At 40.5% G+C, this 25,136-nt stretch overlaps 1 protein-coding gene across 1 annotated transcript; it reads right to left on the bottom strand.

The window, feature by feature from the left end:
* Nucleotides 1-1,245: 1,245 nt before the first annotated feature.
* Nucleotides 1,246-24,334, bottom strand: PDZD9 (PDZ domain containing 9). Its single transcript, XM_090279222.1, has 4 exons — nucleotides 24,304-24,334; nucleotides 22,116-22,295; nucleotides 13,787-13,976; nucleotides 1,246-1,633 (listed from the first exon to the last, which is right to left on the bottom strand). The coding sequence occupies exons 1-4, from the start codon at nucleotides 24,332-24,334 to the stop codon at nucleotides 1,246-1,248; spliced, it is 789 nt and encodes a 262-aa protein (XP_090135348.1).
* Nucleotides 24,335-25,136: the final 802 nt, after the last annotated feature.

Genomic DNA, 25,136 nt, shown 5'->3' with positions numbered 1-25,136 from the left:
TACCCAGCAAAGCTATCATTTAGATGAAGAGCAGATAAAAAGTTTTCTACACAAGAAGAAACTAAAGGAGTTCATCATCACCAAACCATTATTATATGAAATGTTAAAGGGAATTACTTAAAAAAAAGATGAAAACTATGAACAATTAAATGGCAATAAATGCATATCTATCAACAATTAAAAAAACAAATATGCAAACAAGAAGAACTGAGGCAGAATTGTGGATATGGAGAGCGTGTTGATCGTTGCCAGATGGGAGAGAAGGGGATTTGGGAGAATGGGTAAAGAGATGAGGGGTTTAAGAAGTACAGAATAGCCAAGGGATGTAAAGTAATGTATAGTATAGAAAATGGAGTAGCCAAATAACTTATCCTCATGGTCCATGGACATGAACAATGGTGTGGGGATTGTCTGGGAGAGTTGGGGGTGCTGGGTGGTGGGGGACAAAGGGGAAAAAATTGGGACAACTAATGGCATAATAAAATATAATTTAAAAAATAATAATTGTTCAACAATAACAAAAAACAAAAAAGATAGAAGCAGGTAAAAAAATCTCTCCTTTGGGGTAAGAACAATTAAATGGTCTGGTTTTACCCACTTCTTGCAATAGTTATTTCTGCAAAACATAAATTCCCTATCCGTAGTGTCTTATATTTGCACTGCTTAATTTTGTATATTTATTTTAACTTCACTGTGACAGAGCTTTGTTTTCTCTCATTTCTCCTTCTCCCTCATCTGTTTCTACCCTGTCTCTTTCAAGTAGTTACCTTTCAACCCAACATTCAGAGTAAAAGCAGGGTAGAAAAGGGAAAAAATTTAATATGAGCAACTAGCCAAAAACATCTCTATTACTCTTTTTAAGTAGGGCTCTTAAAGTTTGCAAAATAAGAGAAACTAAATATCTAACAATATGGTACTTACCTTAAAAAGTGAAGTTCTCTGTGTTCACACATTCTGATATTAAGGTGCTCAGCTGCATTTTCTAAAGGAGACATTTTTCTCAGAAAAGAGAGTCTTAATGCTGGAGTGATGCTGCTGTTTTAAGAATAAAATTTGTGAGGGCTGTTGTGACACCCAGGGAAGTCTTGGATATCATGTTGAAGGCCTGAAGGCTTCACAACAGCTGTGAAAGAATTGGTTAAGTCTGCACATATTCCTGTAGGTTCAGCAAAGCTGTACATGGCAGTGCACAAAAATTGGGTGTTCTCCAGAGAAATGCTCCTCTGATCACAGATTTGCAAACTACTAACCAAGTTTTGATGCAGGTTGACCCTTGCTCTTTTCAACTTGGGCATAGTCTTCCAGCCAGAATGCATCTGAGGCTGAGGAGGAGGAGGAGCTGTCGTTGTCTTGCTTCACCATTGTCCAGTAAGGGGAAGGGGCTCTCACTTCTCTTTTGTAGTCTCTGTGAATCATGACATCACAGTTAGTGTCTGTTCCTACACTGATGGTCTGGTTCTTCTTTTCATATTCATGCCATTCTCTGGAAATTGACATGGGTCTCGTTGCAGTATGATGCCTAATGGACTGTGGGGATTTATAATACATAAGTTTTTTATCTAAAATACCATCTTCCTTGTCATCAGTGCTTGTGAAAGAGTCATTTTTTGCCCGCTCAGTTTTCTTTGTTGTGCTGGAAATAGAATAGTAAATGAGAAGGATTCTTAATTTCTTATCATTGGCTTTGGCACATAGAAGAAAGGTTAATATTTAACTTTAGCACTACCTTTTTGAGTTGTTGACATTTTTCTCTTTTATAAAAGTATCTTCAAATTTGTTTTCATTCCTAAATGTAAGTTAAATTGCCTGAAATTATTCCACATTCCTTTAAAAAAAGCTTTGCACAGACTTAAGCCTGATACCTCATCTATTAGCAGGTCTTAAAGGGTGGGTTAATTTCACTGCACCAGGAATGACAGGTCAAAATCAGGCCATCGCTCCATAGAATTCTGTCTTCATGGGTCCCTGGGGGTCAGCAATATCACCAATTTCCAGGGGAGTCAGGAAACAGTGGGCCTCAAAGACCTTTAACATGCTAGTCATGAGAAACTCTGTGAGTCCTCCTTTCTTCTGCTGACCATCATTCTTTGCTTCTCTTTTGAGTTTACAAATGTGGATTTGTAGAATATCACTGTACCCAGATATGTCCCCTCATTCACTATTGCACCTGTCTGTTGCTGTCCAATAACTTTTAAGATTTTTTTATAATTTGCCTCAACTATTGACTCGCATGATTGTTGAAACTTGGGTGATGCTTGCCTGCTAGCAGTTACAGGCCTCTGGTTTGTTTGTTTTTTAAGATTTTATTTATTTTTAGAGAGATGGAATGAGAGGGAGAAAGAGAGGGAGAGAAACATTGATGTGTGAGAGAAACACGATCAGGTGCCACTCTCATGCACCCTAACCAGGCACCAGCCTGCAGCTCAGGTATGAGCTCTGACTAGGAACAGAACTGGTGACCCTTTGCCCTGCAGGATAGCACCCCATCAACTGAGCGACACCAGTCAGGGCCAGGCCTCTTGAACTTTCTAATCCTGCTCTATCTGTGTCCTAAAGTTTCTATCTCTCGGTGATATACAATTAATACTGAGTCATTTTTACTGGGAGCCACTGGTCTTAAATTATGTGATTTTCTTTGACCCTTGATTTAGTGCTGTGCAAGGAAATTCAGAAGATCTAAGAACTAGAATAATATGCCTTCATCACACTCAGGGCTTCCTAAACAGCACATGAATGAGGGGGGAAAAAAAACAAGGTACTATTTTTTCAGGCTATGTCATGTAACTATAAAGGACACATAGTAGGGCCAGGTTCCTATTAAACTGGCATTAGATAATAAAACCACAAGCCTGGGTTGACTGGAAACAGTTTTAATACCAGTAGGCCTGCCAAGAGACTTACATGCCATATTCGCTCCAGTGTCCACACATTGACACATGCTCCTGAAGAAGGCCATGCCAACTTTGTGAAAGAAGCCCTTTCCTTCCTCTTCTGCCCCTTCCCTGACCTCTTCACATAAGTTACTATCACACCTTAGATATAAGCCCTTTGCTTAAGAAGAGAGTCAGAACATGCTTGGCATTGTTCCTAAGTTTGTGGGTTTTAGCCTCATACTTAAGTTGTGCTATTCTGTGTTTATCTTTTCTTTGTTTTTGAACAGTAAATCTGTCATCCTTAGATTTCAATATTTTGAATCTCAAAGTCTGTAATTAAACTGCTTAGTTAGAACATAGTTTTGTGTAAGTAAATGGTTAAGAGCTCAGGCTTGAGCAACACTCCCCAGTATAAGGTACACCAACACTGTGTTGGCTGCTAAATTTAAACTGATTAAACCTGAATAAAATTTATAATTCTTCATTTGCAAATCTTCATATTTCAAGTGCTTAATAGCTACATGTGGCTGTGGCTACCATACAGGACAACACAGATACAGAAACATTTCCACCACCACAGAAAGTTCTTATTGGACATGGCTGCTCAAGAGACAAACTACTGCCACTTACCCCTGTGATCTCTGTCAAGTTTACATACCCTTCTTTTGGCTTCAGTTTTCTTATCTATAACATGATTATAAAAAGAATTGGCATGGCCCTGGCCAGGTGGCTCAGTTGATTGGAGTATCATCCCATGCACCAAAAAGGTTGCAGATTTGATTCCCGGTCAGGGTACATACCTAGGTTGCAAGTTTGATGCATAGACAGGAACATACAGGAGGCAACTGATCCATGTTTCTCTCTTATATCAATGTATCGCTCCCTCCCTCCCTCCCTCTCTCCCTTCCTCTTTCTCTAAAGTTATTTTTTTAAAAAAACATCTTCAATGAGGATTTAAAAGAAAAAATTGGCATAAGGATTAAGTGGTATAACCTTGTAAATAGTACCCATCACATTGTAAGGAGTGAATAAGTGTCTGCTATTATTAATGATTTTTAATCAAATTAAGATTAATTTGGTTATTGGGGGTAAAATTTTCCCCAATCTGTGTCCAGTTTGATGGGGACAACTGTTCTAAAGCTCTAGACCATTGTCACCATGGGAATGCAAGCCCATATTCTGATTTTTCAGGAAAAATCACAAATCCAGATTCTTTCCATGAAATATTAGATTTGTTAATTGGCAACTAATTCAAAATTTTTTCATTTTTAAAATTTGAAATATACAGGAGATGGAAAGAAACAGTTTAACAAAAATTATAAAAACCTTCATAGTCACCATCCAGGTCAAGAAACAGAGTTCTGCTGGCCCCTAGACAGACCTCAAGTACCTCCTTGTTCTCTATAGGTGACTGCTCTTCTGGCTTTTTAAAACGTAGTAGAGACAAGCAGAGCGCATCTGTGGCCACATCAGTCCCTTGGGACACAAGTTGGGATTCTGAAGTAATGTCTATGCAGTATGGGCCAATTTTAGTGTAAGTGAAGTTTCCAGGCAGGTTTCTTTGAGCACATTCCAATAAGCGAAGATGCGGGGCTGCAGCAACTAAGGCTCAGGAAACCTGTCAGAATTAATAAGGACTACTCCTAAACAGAGCACTGAATTTCTCACTGAAAGAAGAGATGTTCTCATGTTATACAGAACTTCCTTGCATATCAAATCCTCAGAAGGGTCCCTGGTACTTCTGTGTTAACAGATAAACAAGTTCTCAGATTGATTTGCCAGACATTCAAAGCTGAATTTCAAATTTTATTCACTGAATAACTGAGCCCTCAATCAAGTAAAAGTCCTATGGTAGCATACAAGAGAGACTTGCCCCTGCCTTCACAGAGTTTGCATTCTCCCAGGGCAACATAGTAAACAATTGACTATAAAGATTATTTAATTGAAATTGGGTCAAGCTGTGAGGAGAGAATCAGGATACTATGAGAACATATGACATGTGGACCTCAGAGTTTTAACACTTCCTTTAGGAAAGCCTCTTGGAAAAGTCTGCACTAGGAACCTTCAAAGAAGAGTTGCAACAGGGTCAGACAGAAGAGCACATGCAAAGGCCCCAAGGCATAGAGCAACACCAAGTAAAAGAACTGAAAGCCAAAGTGAACTACAGGGGAGGAGAGCTGTGTGAGACGAGGCTGGTGAACAGACATCAGCCAAATCACAGGAGCACAGACCAGTGTAAGAATATGGGCTTTTATCCTGAGAACACAAGAAGGTCTTAAAGATGTTAAGGCATGCTATGATCCTATTTGCATTATAAAAGGATCATTCTGTGTAGAGAATGAATCGGGGACAAGAGTAGATGCAGGGAGACAAAATGCTGGCTTTAACTGGGGTGATGTTAGTGGCCAGACAGAAGTGGACAAATGTGGAAAATGGTTGCAAGGTAAAAGTCATAGTGACTGAGGGGGAAGGAGGTATAGAAGAGAAATAGAAAAATCAAGTGCAGCCCCTAAATTTCTGACTTGTTCAACTAGGCAGACACTGCCCCAGAAAGATAGGGCCAGTAGAAGATCAGAGGTGAGCTGGGTTTCAATTTTAGGCATAATGAGTTTGAGAGTTTATGATACAACCAAAGAAAGATACCAAGTAAGTGTTAAAATATACAAGTTAGGAAATAAAACACAGTTTGAAATTTTTTTTTTTTCTATTACAGTTGCCCTATTTTTTCACCCATTGCTCTCCCCTGCCACTCCCACTTCCCCACTCTCTCACAGTCAATCCCCACCCTGTTGTCCATGTCCATGGGTCATTTATACTAGTTTCTTGACTAGACTCTTCCCCATCTTTCCCCACTTTTCCCTCCTCCCACCTTCCTCTGGTAACTGTCAGTCTGTTCCTTGTTTCCATGCCGTGAGTTCTGTGTTACTTGTTTGTTTGTTTTGTTCATTAGTTTCCTAATTTGGTGAGATTATATGGTATTTGTCTTTCACCATCTGGCTTATTTCACTAAGTATAATACTCTCTAGTTCCATCCATGCTCTCCCAAAAGGTAGGAGTTCCTTCTTTCTTTCTGCTACGTAGTATTCCATTATGTAAATGTACCAGTTTTTTGATCCATTCATCCACTGAGGAGCACTTAGGCTGTTTCCAGCACTTGGCTATTGTAAACAGTGCTGCAATGAACATAGGGTGCTTAGGTTCTTTTGAATTGGTATTTCAGGATTCTTCATGTATAAGGTATTTCAGGATTCTTCAGGTATAAACCTAGTAAAGGAATAGTTGAATCAAAAGGCAGTTCCATTTTTAGTTTTTTGAAGAAGTTCCATACTGTTTTTCATAGTGGCTGCACCAGTCTGCATTTCCACCAACAGTGCACTAGGATACCTAACCAGCACTTCTTGTTTGTTGACTTGTTAATGATGACCATTCTCACCAGTGTGAGGTGATATCTCATTGTGGTTTTAATTTGCATCTCTCTGATGGCTAGTGATGTTGAGCATATGGGCCTTCCTTGGAAAAATGTCTGTTCAGGTCCTTTGCCCATTTTTAATTGGATTGTCTGTCTTCTTGGTGTCGAGTCATGTAAGTTCTTTATATAATTTGGAGATCAAACCCTTGTCTGAGGTATCATTGGCAAATATGTTTTCCCATATGGTTGGTTTCTTTTTTCATCTTGCTGATGTTTTCTTTCGCTAAGTAGAAACTCTTTAGTTTGAGGTAGTCCCATCTATTTATTCTTTCCTTTATTTCCCTTTCCCTAGGAGATATATCAGTGAAAATATTGCTATGTGGATATATGAAAGTGTGCTGCCTGTTTTCCTCTATGACTTCTATGATATCATGGCTTACATTTAAATATTTTATCCATCTTGAGTTTATTCCAGTATATGGTGTAAGTTGGTGATCTAGTTTCATTTTTTTGCATGTCCCTGTCCTGTTCTCCCAACACCATATGTTGAAGAGGGTATTTTCACCCCATTTTATGCTCCTTCTCCCTTGGTCAAATATTAATTGACCATAGAAATTGGGTTTATTCCTGGGCTCTCTATCCTGTTCCATTGATCTCTATGTCTGTTCTCATGCCAGAACAAGACTGTTTTGATTACAGTGGCCTTGTAGTATAGTTTGATATCAGGTGTTGTGATTCCTCCTACTTTGTTCTCCTTTCTCAAAATTGCTAAGGCTATTCAGGGTCTTTTTGGGTTCCATATAAATTGTTGAAGTATTTGGTCTAGGTCTGTGAAATATGCCATTGGTATTTTAACAGGGCTTGCATTGTATCTATAAATTGCTCTGGGTAGTATGGACATTTTAATGATGTCGATTCTTCCCATGCATGAACATGGTATATGCTTCCATTTATTTGTATCTTCCTTATTTTCTTTCTTCATTGTTATGTAGTTTTCTGAGTACAGGTTTTTTACCTCTTGGTTAAGTTTATTCCTAGGTACTTTATTTTTCTTGTTGCTATAGTAAATGGGATTTTTTCTAGTTTCTATCTCTGATATTTTATTGTTGGTGTACAGAAATGCCTTCAATTTCTGAATATTGACTTTGTGCCCTGCTATTTTTCCAAATTCACTTATTAGGTCAAGTAGTTTTTTGGTGGAGTCTATAGGGTTTTCTATGTACACAATCATGCTATCTGCAAATAATGACAGTTTTACCTCCTCCTCTCCAATTTGGATGACTTTTATTTATTTTTTCTTGTCTGAGCGCTGTGGCTAGAATTTCCAAAAACTATGTTGAATAGAACTGGAGAAAGTGGACATCCTTGTATTGTTCCTGAAATCAGGGGGAAAGCTTCCAGTTTAGCCCATTGAGTATGACGTTGGCCTCAGGCTTCTCATATATAGCCTTTATTATGTTGAGGTATGCTCCCTCTATTCCCACTTTACTAAGTGTTTTCATCATAAATGGGTGTTGTACTTTATCAAATGCTTTTTCTGCATCTATTGATATGATCATGTGATTTTTGTCTTTCATTTTGTTTATGTGGTGTATTACGTTTACTGATTTGTAAATATTAAACCATCCTTGCATCCCTGGGATGAATCCCACTTAATCATGATGTATGATATTTTTAATATATTGCTTGATCCAGTTTGCCGATATTTTGTTAAGGATTTTAGCATCTATGTTCATCAGCAATATAGGCCTGTAGTTTTTCTTCTTTGTTATGTCTTGACCTCATTTGGAATTAGGGTAATATTGGCTTCATAAAACAAGTTTGAGAGTCTTCCCTCTTCTTGGATTTTCTGGAATAGTTTGAGAAGGATAGGATTTAGTTCTTCCCTAAATGTTTGGTAAAATTAACCTGTGGAGTTATCTGGTTCAGGGCTTTTGTGTGCCAGGAATTTTTGTACTACTGCTTCAATTACACTATTGGTCCATTCAGGCTTTCTGCTTCTTTTTGTCTCAATCTTGGAAAACTATGTTTCCAGAAATTTGTCCATTTCACCCAGGTTGTCAAATTTCTTGTCATATAGTAGTTCACCATCATTTCTTACAATCCTTTGTATTTCTGTGTTATCAGTTGTGATTTCTCCTCTTCCGTTTCTGATTTTATTTATTTGGGTCCTCTCTTTTTCTTCATGACTCTGGTTAAAGGCTTGTTGATTTTATCTTTTCAAAGAACCACCTCCTGGTTTTATTGATCCTCTGAATTGTTTGTTTAGTCTCTATGTCTTTAAATTCTGCTCTGATCTTGATTATTTCCTTCCTTGTGCTTGGTCTGGGCTTTGTTTGTTGTTCTTCCTCCAGTTATTGTAGATGTTAAGTTGTTTGTTTGAGATTGTTCTCTCCGTTTTAGATAGGCCAGTATTGCTATGAACTTTCCTCTCAGGACTGCCTTCACTGTGTCCCATAAGTTTTGGGTTGTTGTATGTTCATTATCATTTGCTTCCAGAAACCTTTTGACTTCTTTCTTGATGTCATTGTTAATCCATTCATTATTTAATATCATGTTATTCAGTCTCCATGAATCTGAATGTTGTTGAGTTTTTTCCTTGAGGTTGATTTCCAGTTTTAAGCCATTGTGGTCTGAGAAGATGCTTGATGTAATTTCAATTTTCTTGAATTTGTTGAGGCTTATTTTGTGTTCTACCATGTGGTTTATCTTTGAAAATGTTCTATGTGCATTTGAAAAGAGTGTATATTTTGATTCTTTGGGATGAAAGGTTTCATACAAATCAGTTTAGTCCATGTTATCTAGAGTGTTGTTCAATGTCTCAATATCCTTGGTTGTTTTTGCTTGGCAAATCTGTCCATTGTTGACAATGGGGTGTTAAAGTTCCTGTTGAAGTTGCTGTTAATATCCTTCTTGAAGTCCTCCAAGATTTCCCTTGTATATTTGGGTGCTCCTATCTTGGGTGCATATATGTTTACCAGGGTTATATATTCTTTTTTTTTTTAAGTATATTTTACTGATTATGTTGTTACAGTAGTCCCAATTTTTTCCCCTTTATTCCCCTCTGCCCAGTACTCACTCCTGTCCCCCAGCAATCCCACCCCCCCTTAGTTCATGTCCGTGGGTCATGCATATAAGTTCTTGGGTTTCACCCCTTCCTATATTATTCTTAACTCCCCCCTGTCTATTTTGTACCAAAAATTATGCTTCTTAATTCCTGCGCCATTTCCCCATTTCTCCCTCTTCCTCCCCCTAGCTGATAATACTCCAGATGATCCCTATACCTATGTTTTGGTTCCTATTCTGATTTGCTTAGTTGGTTTTGAATTTATTTTTTAGATTCAGTTATTGATAGTTGTGAGTTTGTTTTCATTTTAGTGTTCATAGTTTTGATCTTCTTTTTTTAAAATAAGTCCCTTTAACATTTCATTTAATAATGGCTCAATGATAATGAACTCTTTTAGCTTGACATTGTTTGGGAAGCACTTCATCTGCCCTTCCATTCTAAATGAAAGCTTTGCTGGATAGAGTAATCTTGGTTGTAGGTCCTTGCTTTTCATCACACTGAATACTTCTTGCCAGGCCCTTCTGGCCTGAAAAGTTTCTTTTGGGAAATCAGTTGATAATCTTATATGCGCCCCTTTGTAGGTAGCTCTCTGCTTTTCTTTTGCTGCTTTTAAGATCCTCTCTTTATCTTGAACCTCTGGCATTTTCATTATGACAGGTCTTGATGTGGTCCTCCTCAGGTCTAGCTTGTTTGGGACTCTCTGTGCTTCCTGGATTTGTATGTCTATTTCCTTTACCAAATTTGGCAAGTTTTCCTTCATTATTTTTTACATAAGCTTTCAATTTCCTGCTCTTCCTCTTCTCCTTCTGGCACCCCTATTATTCAGATGTTTGTACGTTTAAAGTTGTCCCAAAAGTTCCTAAGCCTCTCCTCATTTTTTTTCAATTCTTTTTTCCTCATTCTGTACTGGCTGGCTATTTTTTTCTTCCCTATATTCCAAATTATTGATTTCAACCCCAGTTTCCTTCCTTTCATCATTGTTTTCTTTGTGGATTTTCCTTCGTTTCACTTCGCATAGTCTTCACTTCTTCCTTTATGCGTTTGCCATACTCAAGAATATCTGTCAAGCCTGTGAGCATCTTTATCACCTGTGTTTTTAATTCTGTGTCTGTTAGACTGGCTATCTCCTTGTCTGTGAAGTTGGCTATCTCCTCGTCACTTAATTCTCCCACTGGAACCTTGATCCATTCCCCATTTGGGCCATACTTCTCTGTCTCCTCATCTTGAGAAGCTCCCGTGTTTATTTGCCTCTGTGTCTTAGGTAGACCTGTCACTCCTGTTACATTATAAGGGGTGGAGCCTTAGGTATTCATCAGTACAGGGCGACCTGTTTCACCATGTTATGGTGCTGTGTGTGGGAAGGGTCAGAGAGGGAATAATACCGCTTCCTCAGCACTCTCCTCTTTTCCAGGCACTTGTCCCACTTTCGTATGGGACTGGTGCCTCTGTAGCTGTTGCCCTGGTCATCATTCCCAGAGTGGGTGGGTTGCAGATGCTCTAGGACCATGGGGGCCCTTTTAACAAGCAAACTCTGCTGAGGGACCAGCAGTTTCTTCCTCTACCCCAAACCCCACTGGTTTGCAGAGTCAGAAGCAAAGAGGCTTAATTTTCCCTGGCGCTGGGACCGTGAGCTGAGTGATCTGGTCAGGAGCTGGGAATGCTCCCCAGGTGTCCTTCCCCACTCGTTAAAAAAATGTGTGACTTCACTTTCCACCAGCCTGCCTCCACCGCTGCCACCACTGCCACCACCGCCACCACTGCTACCACCTCTGTCACCACACTGCATCCTCTCCGCCCCAGCTCTGCCCCTCCTACCTCTCTGGATGAATATTTCTTCTTTATATCTTTGTTTGTTGGACTTCAGTGCAGCTCAATTTTCTGGAACTTCTGGTTGTCTCTAGTTTTGAGGTAGTTGTATTCTTTCTCAGTTGTGGAGGGAGATGCAGCATGTCTGTCTAGGCCTCCATCTTGGTCGGAAGTCAGGTTATATCTTCTTCATGGATTGTTCTCTTAAGTATTATGAAATGTCCTTTGTCTCTTTTTATGACTTTTGCTGTGAAATCTGTTTTGTCTGATATAAGTATTGCTACCCCAGTTTTTATTCATCACCATTTGCTTGAAATACCTTTTTGCATCCCTTCACTTTCAGATTGTGTAGATCTTTTGTTCTGAGGTGGGTCTCTTGTAGACAGCATATATGTGGGTCATGTTTTCTTATCCATTCAGCTACATTATGTCTCTTGATTGGAGCATTTAATCCATTTACATTTAAGGTTATTATTGATAGGTACTTACTTATTGTGATTTTGCCCTTTGTATCTGTGTTCTTCTCTGTCTCTCTCTGTTTCTTCATCTTCTTAAAGCAGACCCTTTAGCGTCTCTTGCAATGCTGGCTTGGTGGAGATATATTCTTTTAGCCTTCTTTCATCCAGGAAATTCCTTATTTCACCTTTCATTTTGAATGAGAGCCTTATTGTGTAGAATAGTCTTGGTTGTAGGCCTTTGTTTTTCATTGCTTGGAATATTTTTTGCCCTTCCCTTCTGGCTTGTAGTGTTTCTGTTGAGAAATCTGATAATAGCCTTATTGGAGCTCCTTTATATGTTATTAGCTCTTTCTCTGTTACTGATTTTAGGATTCTGTCTTTGTCTTTGAATTTTGCCATTTTAGTTATAATGTTTCTTGGAGTGGGCCTGTTTGGGTTCATCTTCATTGGGACTCTCTGTGCTTCCTGGACTTGCGTGACTTTTTCTCTCATCAAGTTAGGGAAGTTATCTGTCATTGCATTTTCAAACCGGTTTTCTATTCCTTGGTCCTCTTCTCCTTTTGGTATCCCTATGATATGGATATTACTTTTTGTGTTGCCCTGGAACTCTCTTAAACCCTCTTTCTTCTTTTTAATCTTTTTTCATTTTGTTGCACTGTCTGGGAATTTTTTCTGTGTTGTCTTCCAGCTCCCTGATCTGATCCTTTGCTTCATCTAGCCTGCTTTTAGTTCCTTCTGTGTTCCTCAATTCAGAATTTGTATTCTTCATTTCCTCCTGGCTTATTGACAGTTTCTATGTCCTTTTTAATGCTGGTGTAGTTCTCAGTAAGTTCCTTGTAGATTCCCTGGAGTTCTTCATAGTTCCTCTGGAGTTCTTTATAGTTTTCTTTGAGCCTACTGACCTTAATGAGCTTCCTTATAACTATTGTTTTCAATTCTACATCTGAGAGTTTGCTTGCCTCTATTTTCATTTAGCCATCTTTCTGGGGATTCCAACTTCCCTTTCAATGTGGGGTTTTCTCTTTGTCTCCCCTTTTTAGGTGACTCTTCTTGTTCATTTCTGCTTCTTGCATTGATCTGCATTGACCTCTTATCTTTGTGGTGAGACCTTCTGTTGTAGGAGACTTGTGGGATTTAGTGTTGCTGTCTCTTTGATCTTCTGATCTTGATGCTCTTGGGATGTCCTTTATGTTGTTTATATGGGCTCTCTGGTTGTACTTAGGTTTTGGTTGTTGTTGTATTGGTCTTTGGTAGGTCCTTCCCTCCAGCTAGTTGACTGAGAGTTCCAATTTGAAATTTTTTAATGTATGGGTAGTAATAGAGATCAGAGGCATCATTGAGATTTCCCAGGAGATTGAGAGGAGAAAGCCAAAGATTAAACCTTGAGAAACTCCAAGTCTGGGTTAAAGACCAAGAGGAAATGATAGAAGTCATAGAAATATTAGGGGGATGGGTATCACAGAAGCCAGAGGAAGGTGCCGTTTCAACAAGAGTGAGGTTAGAAGGTTGTAAAGTGTCTATTCTTAGAAACCAAGCAAAATAAAGATGAGAGGAGCCATTGAATCAGCAGTGTGAAGGTTCTGGAGCACCTGGGAAAGTCCTCAGCCAAGGGATGAGGACAAGGCCCAGATTAACATGGGCTGAAGAGTGCCTGGGAAATGGTGATGTCTAATACCGCACAGCTCTTCCAACAAGTTTGGAGTCAGGAACAGGGCAGTGGCCAGAGGGGCAGACAAAGGATAGTGGAGTTAAGGTGGGTTTTACTAAGAAGATAGAGAGAAGCTTTGAAAGGCTTAAAGGTTATTGGGAAGGATCCAGAGAGAGCAGTTGAATATCCAGAAGATAAATGAGGGAATGGGATTCCCAGCACATGTTTAAGGGTTGACTTTGAAAAGGGGGACACATTGCACGGACAGAGTTCCCATGGGATAGTTTATTCTTTTTTATTAGCTCCAGGTTCAAGGTTCTTGGCTTTATCATTGTTCTTGATGTTAGTTCCTGCAGATTATTCTTTTCAAAAGGATTTATAAACCATGATATTGTTCTGGCAGTGTCACCAATCCCTCCTACCATGGTCCATTTGATAATTTTCACATTAAACTAAGACCCTGGGCTTCATAGACCCTGGAAAATTCTGTAGTGTAACAAAGATCTCCAAAAATGAACTACTTACCATGTTACTGGGAATTTGTTCTCAGGGATTAAGTCATATATTTCTTGCCATTCTTGAGGTATGTCAATAAAATCTCGGTAAATCTTTATTTGCAGCACTGTTCCTATGGTGATATGTTGCAAAATCTTTAATAATTCTCGAAGAGTATATCCTAATACATTGGCATGGCCAACACTAATGAGAACATCACCTAAAAGGGGTGGGGGATAGCAGCAAAAATAAGATAATTATTTAAAGGGAATAAACCATTTCTGGCTTTATTGTGAGGTGTTTCATTTAATGGGTTCAAATTGTTGGTTTATTTTGAACCAAAACTAAGATTCAGTCTTTATTTAATAAAAATGACCACCTCACCCTGACCAGTATCGCTCCATTGGCTGGGCAGCATCCCACAAAGTAAAAGGTCGCCAGTTTGATTTCCAGTCAGGGCATATGCCTGGGTTGCAGGGTCAGTCCTGCTTGGGATGTGTGTGAGAGGCAACCAGTCAATGTATCTCTCTCTATCTTCCCCCTCCCCTTCCCCTCTCTCTAAAAAATAAATAAATCTTTTTTAAAAAGTGACCACCTCAGTGACATGAATGCATGAAAATGAATGCATTCAAGATGTCTCTTACAGCAGTGCAATGATAGATATTATATCATAGTTTCACAGCATTTCTGAAGTTCTTGGTGTGACAGGCTATACCATTTATAATTGAAGCATCCTTTTGAAATCTAAAAATGTATTTCAAATAAAAAGAATGACTATTACTCTTAAAGAAAGGGCCGCTTATACTAAGTGATTAATAAACGGCCTACTTTCCATTACACTTGCCTGGATTTTTCTAGTATCCTCCGCAGTAAGTTGACCACATTAAACATCAAGCCTTCCATTTAATTTTCAGCCCTTGTACAGAATTGATTGAGCATATAATTCTGCATGAAACACTGGACAATTACCATGCTTTAATTAAGCATAAGATGTATATACAGAAAATACATTGGTTTAAAGGGATTTGACAGTTAGATCCCTTACTTAGGGCTATATTGGACAGGAAGGGAAGTGTGTTGGTAATGCATGGAGCTTCTGAGTCCACAGCAGATGGGGAGAGAACCACATCTTGACAGCAAGCTCTTGGACCCAAAAACAGGATGATAAAAAAGGCCAATTATTCATTTGCCTCACGTCCCTACCCCCAGCAGCTAGGGCATGGGCATGTAAACTAGATTCAGCCAGTGGACACTCCCATCGGAGTCACTGAAGCTGGAGCAGGATATGCAGAGGGGTGAAAGGAGAGCACCCTCAGTTTCCACAGGTAGTTGTGCATGGCCTGTGTTCTCACCATTTTCCAAGCTTGGTTCTCCAGCCTTTCTAGCAATTCTGTCAGACCCAATGTTCTAAATTCAGTGCCTTAACAGAACTGTTCTGTTGCTTGCAATGAAGAATCCTGACTGCTACAAGGGCATTATTCAGCAAGAAAGAAAGGAATACAGAGAAACTGACTTTTAAGGACAGACTCACATTGGGTAAAATCTTAGTCTTCAGATCTAACTAGTATTAATATTCTGTCATTGGCAATGGAGACTTTATAACTAATATGAGATGAAGTGATTCCAATGACGTCCCAAAGGATGTGTTTACCTGTTTGTGTCTGGGAAGCTGGCAAATCCTCAATCACCCTCCTTCCAAGATAAGACTAAAGACAAAGTATCTTCTCCAAATCTACACTACATGTGTTCATTGGGAAATATGCTGATCCCAAAGGAAGCCTCCAAGGAATGCCAAGGACAAACTTCCATAGTGCTAGATTCTATCAGAAACAAAAATTCCCAGTATTCTCTCAGTTCTTGGCTTGGAGGAGACTTAGGTGCAACTTTCTTCAGTTCTTCTGAGTCTGGGTTCATCTGACAACATGCCATCAAAGTTCAACCCCAACGAAATCAAAGTCATAACTCCTGAGGTGCATTGGTGTGGAAGTTGGTGCCACGTCTGCCCTGGCCCCTGAGGTTGTCTCCTTGGGTCTGTCTACAAAAAAGGTTGGTGATGAGCCCTGGCTGGTGTGGCTCAGTTGGTTGGTGTGTCAATGCCATAGATCAAAATGTTGTGCGTTTGATTCTCAGTGAGGGCACATGCCCAGGTAACAGGTTTGATCACCTAAAGAAGGCAACCAAGTCCATGTTTCTCTCACATTACTGCATATTTCCCTTTCTCTCTCTCTCTCTCTCTCTCTCTCTCTTTCTCTCTCCCTCTCAAAAGCAGTGAAAAAATGTCCTTGGGTGAAGATTTAAAAAATTAAGTTTGGTGACAACATCACCAAAGCAAGCAACCCCTGACTGGACTGAAAGGGTCTGAGGGTTACAGTGAAACTGACCATTTAGAACAGCCAGGCCCAGACCATCTGCCTCTGCCCTTTACATCAAAGCCCTCAAGGAACTGCCATGAGACAGAAAGGAGAAAAAAACAAAAACAAAACTAAGCATAGTGGAAATATCACTTTGATGAGATTATCCACATTGCCTGACAGTGCAGCATAGATCTTTAGCTAGAGAACTCTCTGGTACCATTAAAGAGATCCTGAGGACTGCCCAGTCTGTGGGCTGCGATACCGATGGCTACCACCCTCATGACATCAGCAGTGGTGCAGTGCCTGGCTAGCTAAGAACTACAAAGGAAAATATTTCGGTTAAAGATCATTTGACAACCAAAAGGAAAAAAAGTTTCCAGTATTAAAGAAAATGAATGCTTAGAAGGGTAGAGAAACTTTCTACTTTGGTCTTAAAAAGTAGCTAAGAGTGAAACTAACAGTGCTGACTTCAGAAAGCTTCTTTCTCCCAGCTACCTGCAGATTGGGTGGTCCGAAAGAGGTTAATTACAATGGCAAAAACTCACTGGGTGAGGTCACTTGCCTAATGTTAAAAGGAAAGGTTATAGCTGAAAGCTATGGCTTGGCATTCTGCTTAATTATGTTGTTAAATGGTGACTTTTATCAAGAGGGCAGAAAATAAACAGCCTGACTCCCTAACCATCCTGGCTATAAACCAAACATGTCATTGTATGAATATGATTACTGCAGCAGAGGATATGCATGTCGCCCTTCATAAGGAAACACCAATCTAGTATTTATAAATACCAACCTCATTACACATTTTCTTTTTGTTTTAATAGGCTGTAGGAACTACATCATATAAACTTTGTTTCAGTTACCTATATTAAATCAACTTTGTAGCTGCCAAGCCACGACTAAAACATAGATTCATTTATTTTTCTCCATCTCTCCCATTGTGGTGTGAGACCCAGTGCCTAGCAGGATGCTTGCACACAGCAGGCTTTCAAGAAACGCTTAATGAATGTGGTCTGGTAACAATGGTAGCCAGTAGAGGACTTGTATTTACCTTCAAAGCTATTTTAATTTCTTAATATATCAGAGAATGTTAAAGCTATACTGGCCAAAAAGAATTTAAAGTTTAACCAGAAGCCCTGGCCGGGTAACTCAGTTGGTTAAAGCATGGTCCCCATACGCCAAGGTTGTGGGTTCAATCCCTGGGTCAGGACATATACAAGAATCAACCAATGAATGCATAAATAAGTGGAACAGCAACAAATTGATGTTTCTCTCTTTCCCTTCCACTCTTTCTCTAAAACCAATAAATAAACATTTTTTTAAAAAGTTTAGCCAGAATAAGTGAACACTAAATTAAATTGGGAAATCAAGATGAAACCCTGTTATGAGACACCAAAGGAAAGAAGTGTAAAGCTCATGGGTAAAAATGGGGATTGGAAGTAATGAGGTCAAAGAAATTACAGGTTTCAAGGATTAACACCATCTCAAAATTTCAACCATTGTCAAAAGGAATGAATTACAGTCTTTGAAGCCTAGGCCCTGAAAAGGAGTGGTTGACTTGCCATGAAGAGATTTGGGATTCTGGACTTTCTCTGTATTACCTTATTTCTGCCCTGGCCGGGTGGAGCATCATCCCTATACACCAAGGTTGCAGTTCAATCCTTGGCCAGAGTACACACAAGAGACAACCAATGAATGCATAAATAAGTGGAGCAACAAAACAAATCAATCTCTCCCTCTCTCTTTCTTTCTCCCTCCTCTCTCTCTAAATCAATAAATGAGGAAAAAAATCTCATTTCTAGTCAAAGGTAGGGACTTTCTCAGCAGACATGGTTCAAGTCCCAGCTCCAATCTTTCAGCTCTGTGTATTGAGTAAGTTTCTTTATCTAACTAAGCCTTTATATTTCATTATCTACCTCTCAGCAGTGTTACAAAGATTAAATTAAATAATATGGAAACACTTTGCACAATACCTAGGTCAAATACTCAATTACTAGTCATTTATGAAGCACAGACATAATAAATATGCCAGTACTGTAGATAAGTCCTGAATTTCAAAGATGAATTCAAGATTGCCTCTAGCCCTGGCTGGGTAGCTCAGTTGGTTAAAGTGTCATCCTGATACACCAAGGTTGCAGTTCCATCTCCAGTGTTAGGACATATACAGGAATCAGCCAATGAGTGCATAAATAAGAAGAACAAAAAAGTAATTTTTTTTCTCTCTCTCTTCCTCTTAAAGAAAAAAAGAAGAAAAAGACTGTCTCTGACTTCAAGGACCTCAAGGAACCTGTAAATTGTAGCCCCCAGCATGAGATTTTGTTTGGTGTGCATGAAAACACTCCTACCCCCACTCTAGGGCATGTGCCATCTGGTAATCAAGCAGCAGCTGGCACCTCACCCCAGAGAAGCCAAGGAGAGCAAGCAGAACCTATGGGGTCTGTCCTGGAGTTCCCTCAGTCTGGGGAATCCAGGACTCTCCAGCACTTTCTTCCTCAGCTTCAAGTAGTGATGCATGGAGAAAACGCCTTGGGTTTCAAAGCGAGGTACTGTAAACTGTCTCATTATAGGATCATTTATCTACTTTCTCTTTTAATCCACTGCTTCTAACCTGAGCTGCAAATTACACTAGAATCTCCAGAGGAGCCTTTAAACCATGAATTGCCCTACCCCAACCCCAAATCAATTGAATCAAAACCTCTGGAGAAATACAGCCCAGGCATCCTAGTTTTAAGAGTTCCCCAAGTGATTCTAATAGGTAACCAGAGATGCAAACCAGTGGTTAAATTCATTGGAGCTCCTGCACCGCAATCATTTTTTATTTTTAAAAAAAGACACAAGTCTTGGGACTCTCTAAGAGAAATGATTGCCAGTATTTCTATAGCACTGTAGTTTTCAAAGCATTTTCATAAAAATTGTCAAATCTCAGCAACCTCTGACAAAGCTGGTATTTTCCCAATTTAGAAACAAGATGCCTGAGTCCTGGGAAGTTAAGTGACTTTATCCAATGTCATAGCACTAGAAAGTGACAGTCCAGCTAATGGTGAATGGTTTTTCTTCTCACCTCATTACCATCCCCTTTTGCCCCCCCTGACTTCTGAGCAGTGCTAGGCCCAGAGCAGGCACTGGGAAAACACATCTTGCATTGGATAAAAAAATTCATTCATCCAAAGACAAGAGAAACAGCGTTGTACCGATAAAGCCTTTGCACTGTGACATTTAACAGAGGTGGTTCAAATCCCTGCTCCCTGGCATGAACATTGGCAGCAGGTTTCTAAATATCTGATTCCTTAATCTGTACAGTCATTTATTTTATTTTTATATTTTTCCTTTTTCCTTTTATTTTATTTTTATCCTCACTGGAGGACATTTTTTCATTGCTTCTAGAGAGAGAGGAAGGGAGAGAGATAAACATGAATGTGAGATAGGAACATCAACTGGTGTCTCCTATACGTGCCCAGACCTAGGATGATATGCATCTAGACCAGGGATTGAACCCGCAAACTTTCAGTTATGGAAAGGTAGTTCAACCAACAGAACCACATTGGCCAGCGCTCTATAAGGTCTTTTTTAAAAAGTATATTTTATTGATTATGTTGTTATAGTAGTCCCAATTTTTCCCCCTTTGCTCCCCTCTGCTCAGTACCCCAATTCCACCAGCAATCCCACCTGCCTTAGTTCATATCCATGGGTCGTGCACATAAGTTCTTTGGCTTCACCCTTTCCTATATTATTCTTAACTTCCCCTGTCTATTTTGTACCAACCGATTATGCTTCTTACTCCCTGCACCATTTCCTCATTTCTCCCCCTTCCCCCTCCCAGCTGATAACCCTTCAAATGATCCCCATACCTATGATTCTGTCCCTATTCTGGTTTGCTTAGTTGGATTTTGTTTTTATTTTTTAGATTCAGTTGTTGATAGTTGTGGGTTTGTTGTCATTTTAATGTTCATAATTTTGATCTTCTTTTTCTTAAGCAAATCTCTTTGACATTTCATATAATAATGGCTTGGTGATGATGAGTTCCTTAAGCTTTACCTTCTCTTTGGAAGCACTTCATTTGCCCTTCCATTCTAAATTGCTGGATAATCTTGGTTGTGGGTCCTTGCTTTTCATTACCTTGAATACTTCTTGCCAGTCCCCTCTTGCCTGCAAAGTTTCTTTTGAGAAATCAGCTGATAATCTTATAGGCACCCCTTTGTAGGCAACTCTCTGCTTCTCTTGCTGCTTTTAGGATTCTCTCTTTATCTTTCATCTTTGGCATTTTAATGATGATGTGTCTTGTTGTGGTCCCCTCTGAATCCAGCTCACCCGGGACTCTCCATGCTTCCTGGACTTGTATGTCTATTTCCTTTGCAAAATCTGGGAAGTTTTCCTCCATTATTTTTTCACATAAGTTTTCCATTTCTTGCTCTTCCTCTTCTCCTTCTGGCACCCCTATGATTCGGATGTTGGCATGTTTAAAGTTGTCCCAGAGGTTCCCAAGCCTCTCCTCATTATTTTTCAATTTTTTTTTCCTTATTCTGTACTGGCTGACTATTTTTTTCTTCCTTATATTCCAAATCATTGATTTGAATCCCGGTTTTCTTCCCTTCACCATTGGTTTTGTGTGGATTTTCCTTCATTTCACTTAGCATAGCCTTCACTTCTTCTCTTATGCATTTGCCGTACTCAAGCATATCTGTCCAGCCCATGAGCATCTTTATCACCAGTGTTTGGAATTCTGCGTGTTAGGTTGGCTATCTCCTCATCACTTAGTTCTCCAACTGGAATCTTGATCCATTCCCTCTTTTGGGCCATACTTCTCTGTATTCTCATCTTCGCAGACTAATGTGTTTGTTTGCCTCTGTGTCTCAGGCAGAGCTGTTGTTCCTGTTACATTGTAAGGGGCGGAGCCTTAGGGATTCATCAGTACAGGGCGACCTATTTCACCATGTTGTGGTGCTGTATGTGGGGGAGGGGTCTGAGAGGAAATAATGCCACTTGCTCAGCACTTGCCCCTTTTCCAGGCACTTCTCCCACATCCTTATGGGACTGGTGCCTCTAGCTGTTGACCTGACCATTGTTCCCAGAGTGGATGGATCTACGGATGTTCCAGGATCGTGGGAGCCCTTTAAACAAGTGAACTCTGCTGAGAGACCGGCAATTTGTTCCTCTGCCCCAACCCCCACTGGTTTGCACAGTCAGAAGCAATGAGGTTTGATTTTCCCCGGTGCTGGGACCGTGAGCTGCACGGTCTAGTTAGGAGCTGGGAATGCTCCCCAGGTGTCCCTCCTGACTTTTTAAAATGTGTATGCTTTCCGCCAGCCTGCCGCTGCCACTGCTGCTGCCACTACCACACCGCATCCTCTCTGCCCTAGCTCCGTTCCTACCTACCTGCCTGGTTGAGTATTTCTTCTTTATATTTTTGTTTGTTGGACTTTCATGCAGTTTGATTTTCTGGAACTTCTAGTTGTTTCTAGTTTTGAGGTACTTGTATTCCTTCTTAGTTGTGGAGGGAGATTCAACGTCTCTGTTTACGCCTCCATCTTGGCTGGAAGTCTATAAGTTCCTTTAATGCAGAATTTTCCTCAGGGTTTGTCAGGAGGCTAAAGTGAAGTCATGTATCTAAATGTTAATGAAGATTAATTCTGCCTACCAGAGAAGACTCTATCCACAGGGAGCCAAGAGCTCTGCAGTGACACTGCCTGTGTTTGTATTCCACTTGCTAGGTGGTGGTGAAACTGGACAAGGAACTCATTCTCACCGAGCCTCAGTTTCCTCACCTGTAAAAGATGGGTGATAATAGTTTCTACCTAGAAGGTTATTTATTATAAGAATTCAATGAATAAATAATGCACAACAGGGAAGATTAAATAAGTGATAGCAACTGGCTGGCCCACAGAAAGCTCTCAGACTATGTCATCATCATCATTATGGTTTCGCTGAAACCTAATAACCTAAGTCTCCCTGAAGGCAGGGGGCAGAGAGGCAGGATTGGGTGAGTGGAAGGCATGGGGAACCACAGTCACCTGGCTGGAGCTTTCCATCCCTGGCTGCAGCACCCTTCTTGATGAGGTGTGTGATCTGGAGGTAGGGCCCATGCTGGATGATGATCAGGCCTAACCCCAGGCTGCCCACAGTGAGCCTGGTCTGCTGAGTTTTGCTCAAGTTGTGCACGGATGACTTGAGCTTAAAGCTGATCTGTTTTTCTAATGAAAAGAGGGAGATTTGTTTTAGATCTTCACTTACACAGAAGCATGACAGTCATCACTGGGGCTCTAAAGCCAGACCTCTAGGGCAGTTAACCTCTCCATTCCTCAATTTCCTCCTCAGTAAAGAAAAGTGTCCACCTGAGAGGGTTGTTATGATAAGTAAGAGTGAAAGGCTTTTTAACAGTGCTTAGCACATTGTGAATGTTAATTAATGTTAGTTATTATTATCCATTCACTTAACAAATATTTATGGATTTGGGAAGTGTTTCTTGCACTAGTGGATCTTCCCACCTAGTGGAGGAGACAAATATCTATTAATCATGTGAATATATGTTGAATAACAGCTGTAAAACAAACTATGAAAAAAAAGTACAGAGGCTCAGGGTGACTAACAGGAGGTCAAGGTCTCCTGAGGGGAAGGCAGGCCAGGCTTCACAGAGGAGGTAAAACTGAATTGATGTCCCAAGGACTAACAGGAAATATTTACACAAAGGAGGTGGAAGGGAGCAAATTGGATCAAGACTCGGAGACAGGAAACAGCATAAAGGAGACCAGTAAGGGCAGGCAGGAGAAGCAAGGGCAGAACAGACCTGCTTTGCAGGTTTCCCTAACTGGAAAAGCTAGAAGCAATTTCTGCAGTACACGGTAAGACTTGTATTGAAAAAAGAAAAAAGAAAATTCTCTGGCAGCTGTGTGGAGCATAGATTATGGAGTCCAGAGTGGATGTGGGAAACGAAGCCTGTCATGGCAATAACAGTGGAAATGTACAGTAGGAAAAAAGCATTTGGGAGGAGAACCTGGGGCAATGGGCACTGGGAGGGGTCGAAATATGTTTTCTATAAGACTAAACCTCACAAAAAAAGTTTCAAAGACTGAGAGTGATTTAAAACAAGTTATTCTTCCCAAGAGGAAGTTTTGGGGAAACTCATTTTCAGTACACAGGAACTTCGGGGAGATTTGTTTTCTGCACATTTTCCCAGCGTTTCACACACACACACACACACACACACACACACACACAGAAAACACTTTTCCTTAAGGACAAGTGACAAACTGCTACTCACTAAGCCTTTTACAAATTCATGTGACAGGTGTTGTGGGGGGTGGCCTGGGAGACCTCCCACTATTGAAGAAGTGCTTCCCCTGCTCCCCCAACCCAGCTGGCAGGGTCCATGGCTGTTTCTGCCAAGCAGGTGTCCTTGCCTATCTTCATCCTCTCTCTGTGCAAAATACAGTAACCCAGGGTAAAGGAGAAATGGACTTCAGAGACTTTTCAAGATTATAGGGGTGTGTCCTGAGCAGTGTGACTCAGTTGGTTGGGCACCATCTGATTCCCAGTCAGGGCACAAGCCTTGGTTGGAGGTTCAATTCCAGGTTGGGACACATACAAGAAGCAACTGACTGATGTTTCTTTCACATATCGATGTTTCTCTCCCTCTCTTTCTTCCTCCCTTCCCCTGTCTCTAGGAATAAATAAATAAATAAAATCTTTATAAAAAAACAGATTATAGGGACAACTTAGAGCATATGGTCCCCATCCTCTCCTTGAGCCTCTGGTTCCTGAGCATACAGAGAAGTGGCCTCTTAGGCAGGGTTTCACTTCCAACTTTAGCTTGCAAATTAAATGTGTTTATGATATACTCTCCTATGTCTCAAATGACAGTAGGGTTAAGTGAAAGAAACCAGACTCAAAAGACTCCATACTATATGATCCCATTTTTATGACATTCTCTATGGAAAGGGCAAAACTATAGAAACAGGTCAGGGACTGGAGTGGGAGAAAGAGTTGGTGGCCAAGGCGCAGCCTTTTGACAGTGGTGGTGGTTAAATGTGGGTATGCGATTGTCAAAACTCACAGACCTGTTCACTGAAAAGAGGAGCTTTTACTGTATGTAAAGTATAGTCTGGTAAACAAATGATGGTGAGAAGCCAAGAGGGTGGCGTGCCCATTTTACGGAGGAAAAAAGTGAGGAAGGTTTGGTCCACTCACTCTCTTCCCACTCACCTTTCCTGCTTTTGTTGATGGTCTTCTCCATGGCCCCTGGAGGGCAGGCAGTCACAAGGGCCTCTGGGAGTTGAGCCAAGTCAGTCCAACTCCCAACTGTCTTGAAGTCTCGAGGAGCAAGGAGCGGGTAACGAGGAACCAGCGTGCTGTGCTGCACGTGTTCCAACTGCGGGTGCTGGGGCGCCAGCGCGCCGGGGGACCTAGGGCCAGCGCCTCGTGTTGCCCCCAGGGGTCGCGCGACCATGACGTCCAGAGATTGGGCTGCAGTGGACCTGGAAAATGGAGTGTGAATGTTTTGGTGCAGAAAAACAAAACTTATGTGGGGACTAGTACAGCGCTGCTCACAGTGAGTTCACATCCATTCCTGGGAAAGCACTGAAATGGGGAGAGTGGAGGAAGCACAGGATAGGGTCTCAAAGATGTGAAATGGTCCACAGAGGACCATCACAGCAAGTACAGACTCCCCTGCTACCTCCCAGTAATGTTTCTAAATATCGTTACATCAACAATTCCAACCGCTTTGGAAATGTACTTTATTCGCGGGTATTTTGAATGAGAAATGGCCAAGGGTGACCTGAAAAAAATAAGTCGCTGGGTCAGAGAGGAATTAATTCTTCCTATTTTTCCAAAATAACCCTTCCTCCTACACAGGTTCACTCATACCAGAAGCCTGCTCTACAGTTTGTGCTGATGAGCAAGACAAGACAAACAAGGGCTCTACATCTTAGAACTGAGATTTAAAAAACAGGTGGAGTGGGCACTTTTAGGAAAAGATAAATTATCAAAAGCAAATTTTATAAGAAATAGAAAACAACAGAATTAGATAGGTCCTG

The sequence above is a fragment of the Furipterus horrens genome, unplaced genomic scaffold, assembly GCF_987537825.1.
Source record: "Furipterus horrens unplaced genomic scaffold, mFurHor1.1.pri manual_scaffold_5, whole genome shotgun sequence".
In the NCBI taxonomy this organism is placed as follows: Eukaryota; Metazoa; Chordata; class Mammalia; order Chiroptera; family Furipteridae; genus Furipterus; species Furipterus horrens.
The sequence above is the reverse complement of the archived record's forward strand: the minus strand, read 5'-3'. Positions and strand labels throughout refer to the sequence as shown.

Coding starts and splice junctions, on each gene's coding strand:
- PDZD9 (XM_090279222.1), bottom strand. CDS start 24,334: ATGGAGAAGACCATCAACAAAAGCAGGAAAG. Junction 13,977..22,115: donor GGATGGAAAGCTCCAGCCAG/GTGACTGTGGTT, acceptor CACCCCTTTTAG/GTGATGTTCTCATTAGTGTT. Junction 1,634..13,786: donor AACAAATTCCCAGTAACATG/GTAAGTAGTTCA, acceptor TTCTATTTCCAG/CACAACAAAGAAAACTGAGC.